The sequence below is a fragment of the Arvicanthis niloticus genome, chromosome 1, assembly GCF_011762505.2.
Source record: "Arvicanthis niloticus isolate mArvNil1 chromosome 1, mArvNil1.pat.X, whole genome shotgun sequence".
Classification (NCBI taxonomy): Eukaryota; Metazoa; Chordata; class Mammalia; order Rodentia; family Muridae; genus Arvicanthis; species Arvicanthis niloticus.
In genome coordinates, this window is record NC_047658.1 from 86,196,152 (window position 1) to 86,211,346 (window position 15,195).

The window sequence follows — 15,195 nt, forward strand, 5'->3', positions numbered from 1 at the left end:
CTGAGGTGCAGATGTGGCACTGAGTGGCAAAGTGTAGCCAGCGTCCGGCTGTCCTGTGTCTGGCTGTCCTATGTGGAGCTGGTGGTTGGATGAGGCTTTTCCTTTTTCTCCTGTGCTCACAGTTCTGCCTTTTCTGCCCACAGGGATCCCAGAAGGAGCTGTTGAACCTAACCCAGCAGGATTATGTGAACCGTATAGAGGAGCTCAACCAGTCTCTGAAGGATGCCTGGGCCTCGGACCAGAAAGTGAAAGCTCTGAAGATTGTCATCCAGGTCAGGCCAGGGGAGGTTTTGTGGTTTTTCATTTCTTAAATTTTCGTATAAATCTCCACTTAGCTTTTAGAGTCCTCCTGCAGGTCTTACCCTCATTCATCGCTTCCATACTCACAGATTAGAGAAGCCGTGATTTTGAGTCTGTTTTTGTGAGATGACTAATCCTAGGGCCACCGTGTACAACTGCGCAGGTTGTGCGTCCCATGAGTCAAGGAATCACTGATGCCCTAAATAGCAGAATTAACGATTCACTCAGTGCTGTGCAGTACACACAAGTACTAGTGTATTGGGACAAGTGCTAGTGTATTTGTGCTTTGTGCACACTGAGGTTTGGGTAACTGTCTTCCAGGTTGCCTCAACCAGACTGATTGGCTTGGAATCTGGGATTAATGTCTGTTACACATTTTAAAGACATAGTCATATGAGGAAAATACACTCATACTATAAAGAGAAGTGTATTTGCAAATTACCTTGGTGAATTTGTTGATTTGGAGTCAGTGCTGTAAGGAAAAGGTTTTTTCCTTTTTCTAAGATTTATTTTATTTATTTATTTGCTTATTTGGGTTTTTCAAGATAGGTTTTCTGTGTAGTCCTGGCTGTTCTAGAACCCGCCCTGTAGTCCAGGCTAGCCTTGAACTCAGAGACCCTCCTGCCTCATGTGCCACCACTCACTGCCCAGCTATTCTTACTTTTACTTATGCTTATGTGTATGTGTCTTTGTGAGACTATACCATGTGTGTGGGTTCCCATGGAGGCCAGCAGAGGGAGTCAGGTCCTCTGGAGCTGGAGATACAGGCTGCTGTGGGCTGTCGGTTGCTGGTGCTAGGAACTGAACTCAGGTCCTCTGGAAGAGCGACAAGTGCTCTTAGCTAGAAAGCTGTCTCTCTCTCCATCTCCAGGAACAGGTTTTATTCTGCTCTTTTGCCTTGAAGACCTTCCTTTCCTGGCAAAAAGTACTTCAGTCAGGGGCTGGGTATGTTGCTGAGTTAGAAGAGTGCCTGCCTAGTATGCAGGAAGCCCTGGGTTTCATCCCCAGCACTGTATAACCTTGGTGTGCTGTGGTGTGGTTCCGGACTCAGTGGAGGTAGGAGGAGCAAGGTCATCCTCACCTACATAGCCTGCTGGAAGACACCTGCCGCAAAATAAAAGTAATAGCAGTAACAACAATCATAATAACAATTAACAATGGAAAACTTAAAAAAGAAAACAGTAGAGCCAGTGAGGCCTTTGGAACAGTTAACCTGATGACCTGAGTTGGATCCTCAGATCCCACAGTGGAAAGAGAGAACTGACCCCTGCATATTGTTGTCTGATTCTTTCTATGTGTGCCATGGCTCACAGTGGAGTCTTCTTTCTCTCTCTCATACACACATAATAAGTAAATACATGTAAAAAATTTAAGAAAACTGAAGGAAGTGCTCAGGTCATGGTGGAAGAAGGACGCACGCACTGCTTTGCTGGTTTTGGAGCAGTGTGTCTGAAATAGCCATTTTAGTTCAGAGGGACATTTGTCACAGAGTGTCATTTGTTACTTCTTGTCATGGTAATGGGACATTTCTTGATAGAGGTCTGTGCACTTGGGCTCTGGAAGTGTTTGAAATTGAATCTGTGTGCGGCAGGGTGGTCTTTCCTGGGAAGCTGGGCTAGTTCTCTCTTTTCCTGTTGTTTATAGAGTAAATACTCCCGGAGAAAGGGCCTGTCATGGTGCCTGCAAACTGGGGGTGCCTCCGAGTTCAGATAGCTGCAGGTGTTTGCACTGGAGAGTGACCACAGCCAGGGACTTGGGACTCCATCCAAGGTCACCATCTCAGGGAAGGAACCAACAGTGCCTGGATCCTACCTGTTGGATCCTAAAGTTCTGATGCTTTTGGAGGTTACTATAAGGAAATGAAGAAAGCATGGCATATGGGGATAAGCAAGGTCCCCTTCTGTGCTCTGTGACTGAGATTTTGATTTTTTTTTTTTTTTTTTGGTAGACCACTCATGAACCTGGAGAACCTGTGTTCTATCCCAGGAATGACATCCCCAGTCACTAAGTAATTTTCAGCACATAATTACTACATGTTTAAGCGTAGAATTCAGTGACTTTGAGCCTGGCGTGGTGGGTGCATACATCTAATCCCAGCGCTGGAGAGGATGGGTCTGAAGGATAGCTAGTTGAGTGTTAGCCTGAGCTGTATCGTAAGACCTTACCATTCAGGCAGTGGTGGCGCACACCTTTAATCCCAGCATTCAGGAAGCAGAGGCAGGTGGATTTCTGAGTTCGAGGGCAGCCTGGTCTGTAGAGTGAGTTCCAGGAGAGTCAAGGCTACACAGAGAAACCTTATCTTGAAAAACAAAACAAAACAAAACAAAACAAACAAAAAACCCCTATCTCCCCAAAGCAAGGAAATACAGTGACTTTTAGTACATTTGTAGCAGTGCAAGTTTTGTATCTCGTACGGTCCAGTTTTAGAACATCTTCATCACTGTAGCCCCTCAAACCTGACTGGAATCAGAGCCCACCACACTCCTCCCAGAATACTGTATCCTGCCTTTGTCTATACATGTGCCACCCTGGGCCTGCTATAGGGTGGACTTGTTCTGTACATAAGTTGTACATCTGGCTTCCTTCATTTAGCTAAACATTTTTGAAGTTCATCTGGGTTGTGTGTTAAGGCTGAGTTCCATGGCATACGTAACTGCAGTTTGTGTACCTGTGAACAGTTGTTGCTGTCCAGTTGCTTCCATCCTCGGAATGCTGTATATGAGTCTGTGTGCATTTATGTCATCTTCATGTCTTCTGGGTAGATTCCTGGGAGTGACCCTGCTGAGGCAGGTGGTGGGGTTCCATTTTGGCTTTTTAGAAACTAGCAAACTGCTTTTGAAAATGGCTGCCCCTTTATGTTCCCGCCAGCAGTGCTAAAGACACCAGTCCCTCTCCAGTGCGCTAGTTCAGTGTGTGTGTGTGTGTGTGAGTGCTGGCATGTGTGCCACGTCACGTGTGTGGAAATCAGAGGACAGCCTTGCGTGTCAGTCCTCATCTTCTGCTTCATTTCTGACAAGTTCTCTTGTTGTGCTGTGTTCCGAATGCCAGGCTGGCTGGCCCACGCTCTGGAGTTCTTCCTGTGCCTTCAGCCTCGCTGTAGGATCCCTCACATTTAGGGGGATACCCACCCCCACCGAGCCATCTCCCCAGCAGCTTCCTGGAGATTCTGTAGATTTTAAAAATTACTTCTTTTAGTTTTTGAGATTATAATTGCATCATTTCCCCCTTCCTTTTCTCCCCCTAGACCTTCCTACACACCCCTCCCTGCTCCCTTTCAGATTCACAGCCTCTTTTTTAAATTGTTGTTACATGTATATATGTATCCATATATATATGCCATATATGTATATGTGTGTGTGTGTTATATATATGAAAGCATAAGCTGCATAATGTTACTTCTGTGTATGCTTTCAGGACTGACCATTTGGTATTGGATAACGGACTGCTGTGTCTTCCTTGGGGAAGGCCATTCTTCCCGCTCCCAGCACTCCTTAGTTGCCTGTAGTTCTTTGTGGAGGGTTGAAGCCCAGTGAGCTTTCTCTTTCTACATTAGTTCATCCATTGTTGTCCTTGTTCAGCTCATGTTTAGGCAGTCAGACTATGGGTGTCCGTTGGGATTGTCTATTTTTAACTCCTCAGTCTTACCAGAAAAGTCTTAGGAAATAGTACCATGACCTTTAAAATGGTACTTTATAACGTAATTTTATTTCAAGAGATTCTTATAACGTTAACTTTGGATTTAAAAAAAAAATTTCTTTTCCTCATCCTTTTTGAAACACATGTTCATGAAAGCAGCTTCGGGGGCGGGGGAGATCAGCACACAGCTGTGTGGGACATCACAGCTGGGGGAATCTGGAGTCTTGCCTGATCTGTGTGTGGACAAGGGGCCCTGAATGGTAGTGGTGGAGGAGGAGGTGGGGAGATGTCATCCTCCTAGGAACCATGGGGTGTGCACTGTAAACAGTCCCTGGGATTTGGGATTGTTGTATTCTTTTTTTCTTCTGAGACCTAAAGTCTCCACGAGTGATTGTTTAAGTTAGGCTGTGAAGATCACAGAGCAGGACAGCAGGGGCTGTAATTCCACATGCATCCAAATGCTGCAATAAAACAAGCATCTTTGTTTTAACAGCACATGTCTCCCTGCCCCGTAAGGGGGTTTCCACAGGTCAGACGCTGTTTATGCATAAGCATGTCACGCAGAGGAGAGACTTGGCCACTCTCACAGTTTAGATGCTGGGAGCCAGAGCCAGAGTGAAAATACGTGCTCAGGGGACTCAGCTGGCTGGATGTCCTGACCGCCACATGCGTGCCCTGCTCACCAGAATTGCATGTTTATGGATCTTTTCTTTAATGTCCAGTTTATTTTTCATTTGTGAATTGATTACTATGCACGTTTGTGCAGGCATGGGCATGCATATGTGGAAGCCCCAGGAGGACGCCAGCTGTCTTCCCCCATCACTTTCTACTTTATTGTTATTCTGTTTCAAGACAGGGTTTCTCAGTGTAGCCCTGGCTATGGTGGTACTCACTATGTAGGCCAGGTTGCCCTCCAACCAAGAGATCTCCCTGCCTGATTCAGCAGATAAGGAGGATCCTTTCAGAAAAGTCTTCCTCAGTCTCAAACGTGGGGATTTCTCAGAGCCAAGCTTTCCAGAACATTCTGTAGGAGGCTCTATAAGCTTTCTGGTTTTTTTTTTTTTTTTTTTTTTTGTCAAAAGCTCGGGGTGGGTCTGGGGAGCTGGCTGACTGTGCAGGAGCACGTGCCATACAGATGAGAGGACTTGCCTCTGAATCTCCAGCAGCATGAAAAAAGCTGGACGTGGCAGGGCTTTCCTGTGACCCTGGCACTGAGGGGCAGAGACAGGCAGAGTCTAGGAGATCACTGCCAGCAAACCAGAGGGAGATCCTGCCTCAAGGGAATAAGGTGGACGCAGAGAAAGACTCTCAACATCTTCCTTAGACTTCTGTATGCACACACACGTGTGTATGTCTGCACGCACACATGCATACCATACACAAACACACACACAAAAAAAGTACAGATGGCTCAGCATTTAAAAGCACTGTTCTTCCAGAGGACTAGGGTTTGAGCCCCAGCATCTACATGATGGTTCACAACCATTTATAACCCAAATTCCTAACCCAAATTCCAGGGGATCCGCCAGGGGATCCGCCACCTTCTGACCTCTGGTGGTGGCAGGTACATGCACACACATGCAGGCAAAAATCTAAAAAATAAACCAAGTAAAGAAAGGTTTTTCTTATGCGTGTCCCCTGTGGGAGAGGCTGACACAGGGCTGGGCATTCATCACTGCGTTAACTTGTTTCTAGAGATCATCAGTTTCCACACTTAGAGGGTCTCCAAGTGAGGCACCCCAGAGTAAATGCCCTCTCCTGTTCCTTCTAGTGTTCAAAGCTGCTGTCAGACACGAGCGTTATTCAGTTCTACCCAAGCAAATTTGTTCTCATCACCGACATCCTTGATACGTTTGGTAAGTACTGTAGCCAGCCTGTGTTTCGGAAATGTATTTGTTTTTTCAGAGAGTAGCTGCCAGTGATGCTTAGGTTGGGTTCTGCTGTCACTTCAGACCTTTGGGGTCAGTCATGAGGGAGAACGGACTGCTCTGTGACTTCTTTTTCTCCTGTTTGTGAAGTCAAGTCAAAAGATTTTGTATGTAGACTAGCATGCTATATATACTTTATCTTTTTTTTTTTTTCTTTTTCTTTTTTGGTTTTTCAAGACAGGGTTTCTCTGTGTAGCCCTGGCTGTCCTGGAACTCACTCTGTAGACCAGGCTGGCCTCGAACTCAGAAATCCGCCTGCCTCTGCCTCCCAAGTGCTGGGATTAAAGGCGTGCGCCACCACCAACCGGCTATATACTTTATCTTAACAAAGTAACAGGTTACATTTTTATTCTGATCAATGCATGATACTTTTCTGTAATTAAAGGACACAGTGTGGCATTTCAGCACAGGTGTACAGTACATGATAGGGTCATTGTCATGTGTGTTCATTGCCTCAAATATCTGTCACTTCCTTTTGTTGGGAACATTTGCAATCCTCTACACTAACCATTTGAAATATTTATTAATATTAATCGCTGGTTGTCTGTGTGCTGGACATTAGGAGTCTTTCTTCCCAGCCCACTGCTTGGGTGTCTTTACTAAAACCCCAAATGTTCTCTTCTAATCTTCACATAGGCCGTAGTGTGATGAATGACTCAGGCAGGTCAGCAGTGTGTGTCCTCACTAAGCTCAGGTTCCTTGCCACCTCCAGAACACCTGATGTGCACTGATCGGAACTGTGTGCTTGTCTGCTTTCTGTCACTGTAACCAAGCGCTTAGGATGGTCAGCTGATGAGGGAGAAAGGTTTCCTTGGGCCTGTAACTTTAATCTTTTCCACCCTTATTTTTAATGATGGTTCTTAAACGCTTTAACCTCCCTTTTAGCCCACCACCCACCAGAGGTAGTGGAAAAGAAAGCATACGGGGGAAGTGGACCTGTTCAGAAATGGTTCTTTGGAGCAACTACTATCTTGTGTTGTCTGGAAATTAGCAGTTCAGTTCACAGGTCAGCAGCAGCAGCTCGATCCACTCTCAGACACTTCACAGATCCACCAGCAGTCCAGTTTGGTAGAGTTGGGATAACAAACACGAATCAGCAGCGGTGGCACTACCTAGCAAAGACAGCCAGGCCTCAGTCTTGTCACAATGGGCCTGTGGCAAGGTTTACAGATCTGGAGTTACCATTTATGACTTTGGGCCTGTGGCAAGGCTTGGCAGCTTGGCAGGAATGTGTGACAGGCAGATCCACTCACTCCATAGCCAAGAAGCAGAAGAGGAACAAAGGGCTGGAGCCTCACAGCTGCATTGGGGAGTAGGGTAGAGCCACTAGGCTCTGCCTTTTAAAGGGACCACACCTCCCAAGAACAGAGCTGGAGCCCACACCTTTTACAGAGGGGCCTTGGGGAAACAGTGAAGATTTGAGCCATAGCAGGAACTCAGCTCTCTTCCCTGCATTCTCCCTGCGTGCAGTATCTGTCTCAGGAACTGTGACTGACAGGCCACTTTCCTCAGCTGGACACCTAGGCATCATCTGCATGCACTCCTGAAGTTCTCCCTGGCTTGCCCATTTCCCTGTGTCTTCAGTCACCACAGTTCTGTCTTGCCTACGTGGCAGTCATCATGCCTCTGAGGTCTTCCTGCATTGGTCATTGGGATTACCCTGACGCCATACTTCTTGTAGGAGACAGGATGATCTCTTACAACTTAGTGGAAAGTTCTAGACAAGAGACTAATCTGAAACGGAGGGGCCCCTTGGCCTGGTGCATAGCAGTGGGTGGTAGAACCAGAACAGTTTACCTGGACTGGGCGACACTGTACATACAGTGTAGATGCACTGGAAGGAACTTGTGATGAGCTTCTGGTCAGATGTGATGAGCTGGAGGTCAGATGGAGACATTCACTGTCTCACCAAAGGGGAGGCCATAGGCTTATGGCACAGCCCATCTTGTCTGTAACCCTTCCAGCAACAAGCCTTCTAGGCTGCTGAAGAGCCAAGACTGTGATCTGCTTTCAGGTACAGCTGGATCTAGGGACTTGGTGTGATTGAGGGTTTGGGTTTTTTTTTTTTTTTTTTTTTTGTCTTTGTGGTACTTTCTCTTGGGGTGACTTCATTCTCAAGATTCACACTGTTCTCTGTTTCTGCCACCGTTACTGCTGGTGATGCGTGTGGAACGGCCGTGAGTTCTGTCTCACTGGCATGGTCATGATCTCTGGCAGTGACATAGGCTGCTGCTTTCCAGACAACACAGACGGGAGTTGCTCTAAAGAACCATTTCTAAACAGGTCCACTTCTCCTGTATGCTTTCTTTTTCCACTACCTCTGGTGGTTGGTGGGCTAGCAGAGAGGTTGCAGTGTTTAAGAACCATCATTAAAAATAGGTTTTGAAAAAAATTAAAGTTACAAGACACCCTCCCAGACTTTCTGGAGACAACTACCTGAATGGATGTGTAAGGAACACGGAGCATCTTTCTTTCCCAAGAGCTGCTGGCAGGACATGGTAAATAACTGTGGGTAGTGCCAGGCACAGAGTTCACGCTCAGAACGTGTGCACTGTCACCACTCTGGTTTTCAGTCACAGTGTCTTCAGTGTGTCAGAAACTAGTCAGGAAAAGAACTAAGGCTTGGGGAGGCAGCTCAGCGAGTGAGAGGTTTTCGTGAAGGTGTGAGGAGGACCTGTGTTCAGATCCACAGCACCCACATTAAAGGTGGGTGGGGCTAGCTGTGTGTGCACCTGCAAACCCACTGCAGGTGGAAAGATCACTGGAGCATGGTGCCTTCCAGCCTAGCTCCAGGTCTGAGGAGAGTCAGAGGAGACCCAACACTCTCCTCTGAGCTTCATCTCTGCACATGGATGTGCAGTGCCTGCATCTAGCCCTCCACACACATATGCATACAGAAGAACTCAATCTAAGATGATCACTTCCCCAAACAGTGTCTACTACCTGAACAAAAGAAAAACAACTTATTTGGCCAGAAATGACATAGCTAACAGCTGCTTACAGTGTGAGGTTGCAAGTTAAGAAACAGTTGTATTTTCTGAAGGCTGTTTCTAGAGAGGTGGCAAGCTTTTGTATAGGAAATAAAGGAGTCTGTACTAGTCCCTCCGTCTGCTGTTCCTCAGTGTGTTCAGGGACAAGCAGCGCCTCTGTCCAGTGTGACCCGATGGCACTAATCCTTGTGGCAGGGAGATAATCTCTCTCTCTCTCTCTCTCTCTCTCTCTTCACCCGTGTGATCCTGGGTTAGAAAAACACAAGAAGGAAAAGAGGCACTGGGGCGGGTTACTGGAGTTGGAGCGCATTCCCTGAGGCTTCCAGAGCCTGTAGGGTGTGGTGTGTGTGTGTGTGTGTGTGTGTGTGTGTGTGTGTGTGTGTGTTGAGGGTGAGATTCTAAACTGGGCTTCTCAGCTTGGCTGTACACTGACATCCCTGGGCTCTTACTCCCAGATATCTTAGCTCCCCCAGACCATTTTTGTGGGAGCCTCTGGGGATGGACAGAGACATCACATGGGACAGTGGTCCTCAGGAGCTCCAGGCGCTCACCCTGCATGCTGGGCCAGAGAAGTACTGGTTTAGGGGACATTGGTCACCATTTCTAGATATTCTGACAATCAGTGTCTCTCACACCTGAGCATGTTTCATCAATGTGGTCCAAAGCCCACATTCTAGTCACATCCCCCAAATCTTTGTCTTTCAAAGCTCCACGACCGGCCCAGGCCTGTGCGTTCCCAGCTACCACACTGCTAGAGGCAATCGGCAGCTGCGTGGGAAGAGAAAAAGAACCTGGAACTCAGGCCAGAGCAGTGTGAGATGTCCTCACACTCTACAGAGAGTGCCCTGCACTGGACTCAGCTCCAGCCATGCCCAGCTTAGGCCAGCAGACTTAAATAAGTGACCTGGGGTCAGAAGTCAAGTCAATGAGATCAGGGAATGAATGAATTTCTGATCCGCATCTTGAGGGCCAAACATTGTGTAATATTTTTTAACTTAATTACCCTAGGTAAACTCTGTGAATTCATGTGGAAACCAGTTTCCTCTCCCAGGATGTGACAGCAAGCATGCCATCTGCTCTTTTTCTTCTCACTAAAAAGCAAAAAACAACAAAAAACCCAAAACTGGAAGTTGTGCCACTAGGTGGCAGCATACACTCACCAGTTGATGCTGGGTGCCAGGTGCCATTTTCCTGCCTCTAATTAGTAACATTTATTTAGTGTTTGCTCCTGTGGTGTGTGATGTCAATACCATATGTCTTCCTCTCCTAGGAAAGCTGGTCTATGAGCGCATCTACTCCATGTGTGTGGACGGCCGCAGCACCTTGCCAGGTAATGTCATGCTTCCTGGGTTCGGTAGCACCAGTCTGCGCAGAACCACAGTTAGACGGTTTTAATCAAGTCAGGAGTTATAGAAAACGGATAAGGTTTTAATTCAATGTGTTGAAAGAAATGCGTTTGAAGTCTGATTGTCTCAGTCATCCAAAGCCATCAGAAGGTTTGCAAGCAGGCAAGTCATTAGAAGGCACGGGAAGGGCAAAGGGTGGAGTGAGACCTGGCTGCACGTCAGCTTCTCTGCTGCTGCTGCTCAGAGCCACGCTCCTGTCTCACAGGGGCCTTTCTTTCCAAGAAGCAAATTGCTTAAATAAAAACTGTGTATGTATGAAAGGATGTCCAATAAATCAATAGTAGCAGATGCCCGGCTCCTCACCCTATACATAAGTAATGCTGGCATTAAATTCATTGCCAATCAATTTTAAATTCCCAGGAGGCTCTAATGGGACAGGTGGATGATGGACTTGTGTTGCCACATGAGTGATCGTGGCCATGCGTTCAGATGCAGCCTCTTCAGCTGTGGCTTCCTTCCCTTTGCCCTGTTTAACAACCAAGCTTTGCTGCAAGAAACCTGCTCTTCCACGCAAGCTGCAGTAGCAGCCTGGGCTCTCCTCCCTCTCCCTGCTCCTGCCAGTGGTTCTTGCCCAGGGACCAGGAGATAGTGATAGTGGCAGTGACCCATAGTTTGACCTGTTCCCTTCCTTCCTAACCCACTCCCTTTTCTCTCTCCCTCCTTCTCTTTCCCCTCTCTGCCCCTCCTTCTTGTCTATCCATCCAGAAGTCATCTATTTACCCTCCCACCCATCCTGTATCAATCTCTCCTATCCACCTACCCCCACCCATCTGCTTACCTGCCCTCCTGATCCCCCTGCTCCACCCCCATCTGTCTTCCCACTGACCATCCATCCATCTAGCCACCTGTCCTTTTATCCACCCATCTCCTTAAAACTGTCTGATGTGAACGTTCCTCAGAAGGAAACACAGCTGTACACAGCTTTAGGTCTGCATGTGCCCTTGGAGCTACCTGGTCTCACTGTAGAAGGGCAAGCCCAGTGCAGCAGGGGCAGAGCTGTGCCTGCCCTGTCTGGTCCAGTGGCCACCAGCCCCGTGTTGCTCTTGCGTACTTAAGATGTGGCTGGCAAACTGAAATGAGTTTTGAGTATGAAAAGAAAAGACACTAGGTAGCCCAGTATGGAGGTACATGCCTGGAATTCAGCATGTACCAGCACTCAGGAGACAGAGACAGAAGGATTGTGAGTTCAAAGTTAGCTTGGGCTACATAGTGAAATCCTGTCTGTAAACCCCCAAGGGCTGAGGATATAGCTCAGTGGTAGAGTCTTATATAACCTGTGCAAGACTTCATCTCCAGTACTGCAGAAAAGGGAAAGAAAGAAAGAAAAAAAGAAATGACAAAAGATACTGGATTATAAGACTTACTGCACATCAAAAGCTGCATAAGCCACTGTACTGGCTGGTTTTGTGTCAACCTGACACGACCTGGAGTTATCACAGCGAAAGGAGCTTCAGTTGAGAAAATGCCTTCATGAGATCCAGCTGTAAGGCATTTTCTCAATTAGTGATCAAGGGTGGGAAAGCTCATTGTGGGTGGTGCCATCCCTGGGCTGGCAGTCTTGTGTTCTATAAGAAAGCAAGCTGAGCAAGTCAGGAGAAGCAAGCCAGTAAGTAACATCCCTCCATGGCCTCTGCATCAGCTCCTGCTTCCTCACCTGCTTGAGTTCCAGTCCTGACTTCCTTTTGTGATGAACAGCAATGTGGAAAGTATAAGCTGAATAAACCCTTTCCTCCCCAACTTGCTTCTTGGTCATGATGTTTGTGCTGGACTAGAAACCCTGACTAAGACAGTCACTAGTAACTTTTTAGACTGGTGCCAGGTTAAGCTGGTACCCCAGATGAACTGAGCTCAGCTCCCTAGTGTAGTTAGCTGCACCTCTGCAGCCTCCTGTGGCTTACACAGCATTTTCATGCCTCCGACCCACCCCTCACACTGTGGTCAAGTTTTTAGTGTCTCCTTCTGGTAAGTTTAGGAGTTTGGAAAGGTGTGCAGAGGCCAGCCCTGTGGGAAAATTATCTCTGCTGGCCAGGGATCTGGGAAATCCACATTTACTTATTGAATGTACACTCAGCGTGGGGCTCATGGGCGGCAAACCTCAGCCGACTGCCAGAATTAAACTTGGATGTTTTCTTTAACAATGGACTTTTAAAAAATGCATGTATTTCTGTGCACCACTTGTGTGCCTGAAGCCCTTTGAGGCCTGAAGAGGGATGGGATCTCCTGGAGCTGGAGTCATAGGTAGTGTGAGCCGTTTGATGTGGGTGCTGGGAAACAATTCTAGTCCTTTGCAGGAGCAGCAAGTGCTCTTGATAGCTGAACTGTCTCCCGCCTGACTAGCAAGGTTTTAAAATCCTTTCTGGGGGGCATTTGGAGAAATGGGTCAACTGTCAAGAACACTTGCAGAGGACTCAGATTTGTTACCTAGCACCCACCTGGGGACTCATAACCAGCTGTACACTGTAGTTCAAGGGTGTCCAACACCCTCTTCTGACCTCCTTAGATGTTCACAGGACTTCCTCACACAGACACACAAATAAAATAAATACATTTAATTCCATCTTCTCCTTGTTTGTTGGTTTTTGAGACAGGGTCTCATGTAGCCCAGGGTTGCTTAAAGTTCCTCTAGTTGAGGATGACCTTGAACTTCTAATTCTTGTGCTTCACCTTGCAAATACTGTGATCACATGTGTGGCCCACATCTTTCTGCTTTTTATATTGATTCATATGCAGTTGCTTATGAAGAATGAACTTTTGGAAGAAGTCTGGCTAGTGATGGCACCTGTAGTCCTGATGGCACCTGTAGTCCTGGAACTCCAGGCTAAGGCAGAATGTACGTTAACCTGGGATAACTTATCAGGACCTTGTCTCAAAGTAAACAAGTTTGTTTGTATGGCCTGCCTGACCCTCAGGGCCATTGGACTTTCTGTCTACTGCTGCCCCTTTCCCAAACAACGTGTTAGGTCCAAATAAGGAAAAATCACTAATTGGTCTTACCCAAACTGAAGTACAACATCAACCGTGTTTTCCTCATTTGAAGATAGGAGTTAGCAATTTTAACTTGAATATTTTTCTTTAGCTGAGAGCACTACAGATCAGGGTCTGTTTTGTTTTTGTTTTGGGGCAGGTTTGTTATGTTGCCCAGGCTATCCCAGGCCTTTGTTTTCTTGCAATTGGTTTGGTCATTATGTTTTTCCTTTCCCTTAAAAATCTTCCCTTGATGCTTTTCTCTGGTACCAAGAGCCCAGAAGGGAGAGGACAGACTTCATCTACAGTTGTCAGGGGACTGAGGAATGACTCGTAACTGAAATTAGGAAGAAAGCTTTGAAGTCTCTCTGCAGAATTCTGCCTGAAGAGTTATGTGGGGGAGGAAGCTGGTGTCTGTCTGAATCAGTTCCCAGATGGAGACGCTAATTCTTGAGCTCTTTGCCCTCAGGAGGTGGAACTGTGGGTTAGCTCTCTTGAGTTTGGAGAATGCTGGGATCTCTTAGGGTTGTGCCAAGTACACACCAGGCCAGGCCCCGTCACTCACACCCGTAATCCCAGCACTCAGGAGGATCATGGATTCTTGGCTAGCTTGGACTACATGGTGAGAGACTGTTTCTGTTTTAAAAAAAAGAGGAAGGGGAAAGAGAAGAAAAAAGAGGAAACATTGAGGAGGAAAAGTATATGTTACTATGTGTAGTCACTCTTCCCCCACATTACTTTAAACAGTTTTAGCATTTATTTATTATGTGAAGGAGATGGGACACATGCATGCTCCTTTTACTGCCTGTTAACAGTTTAAAGGCAGGGGAGATGTTGAGCATGGCAGGTAGCAGCAGAGGAATCTGGAACACAACAGAGAGGAGCAGACAGAATCAGCAGTTGAAGATAAAAGTGAGGAAACACAAACAACAGGCACACAGGGAGAACAGCCCTCAGCAAAGCACCTGGCCTCAGGAGGCTGAAGCCCAGGCCCTCCTTGAGGCCTGGGTTTTTAAAGTCCTTGGGTTGTCTTCCACTAATGTAAGGCTGGTCAGTTTGAAGAAAGTTACGCAACTGTTGTATAAACATGTCCACTGAACTTAGCCCACTAGTGGGAATCCTGCTGGCAAGAGAGGCAGCATGCAAGGTTGTAATGCTTTTGACAGGAGGGTGAGGCAGAAGCCAACCATCTTGGAAGCTCACCATCTTCATTCCCTAGTCATGGCTTGCCTATTAAGGACTCTGTCTAACTCTTCCTCGCACACCACAGCAGCAAGCCTGTGAAGGTTACAAGACGATTTCTGGGAGGCAGTTTTCTCCTTCTACTGTGTGAGATCCAGGGATTGAACTCAGGTCATCAGGTTTGGCAGCAAGCCTCTTTACCCACTGAGCCATCTCACTGTCTCTCTCTCCCTTCTCAATCTAGTATATATATAAGACAGCCACACACCCTGAGTATGACATCATTTTGTTTCTGAGTCAGGAGACATCCTAGCAGCTGGCTGTGTGTGGATCCAGCCTCATTTCAGCAATCCCACCTTCAGATTGTCCCCAGGGCCGACTTGAGTCACATTGGGATGGTGGGGACCTTAGGCAATATGGCAATGAAAGAAAATTAGACTAATTAGCCTCTTTCCTTCTCCTAAAACATCTACAAAAGTTCAGAGTTGCAAAATAAAGTACTTAAAAGGAAAAAAAAAAGGTATGGGTGAGGGGAACCCCATTATGTGGAATGCTCTTCTGGATTGATTTCCAAATCCTGGATCCCTTCCCCACGTTGCAGCTGCAGTGCTAACATACGAAGTAAGGTATCCGTGTCTCTCCTCTGCCCAGAGCCTTCAGGACACTGCCTCTGCACTTAGGAAAACCCTCGGAGGTTCCCTCTGCCCCGCCTGGCCAGCTGAGCAGGCCGCTCCTCCCTGCCGGCTCATCACAAGGCTCCTCTCAGGGCCTTCGAATTTGTGTTTCTTT

At 47.0% G+C, this 15,195-nt stretch overlaps 1 protein-coding gene across 1 annotated transcript in view; it reads left to right on the forward strand.

Moving 5' to 3' along the window:
• Vps35l (VPS35 endosomal protein sorting factor like) overlaps positions 1–15,195 on the forward strand; it is a 99,889-nt gene that overhangs the window by 13,722 nt on the left and 70,972 nt on the right. Inside the window, exons 7-9 of the mRNA XM_034494052.1 lie at positions 144–272; positions 5,708–5,792; positions 10,125–10,184. Coding sequence (XP_034349943.1) covers positions 144–272; positions 5,708–5,792; positions 10,125–10,184 — 274 coding nt within the window. The remainder of the gene's footprint in view (positions 1–143; positions 273–5,707; positions 5,793–10,124; positions 10,185–15,195) is intronic.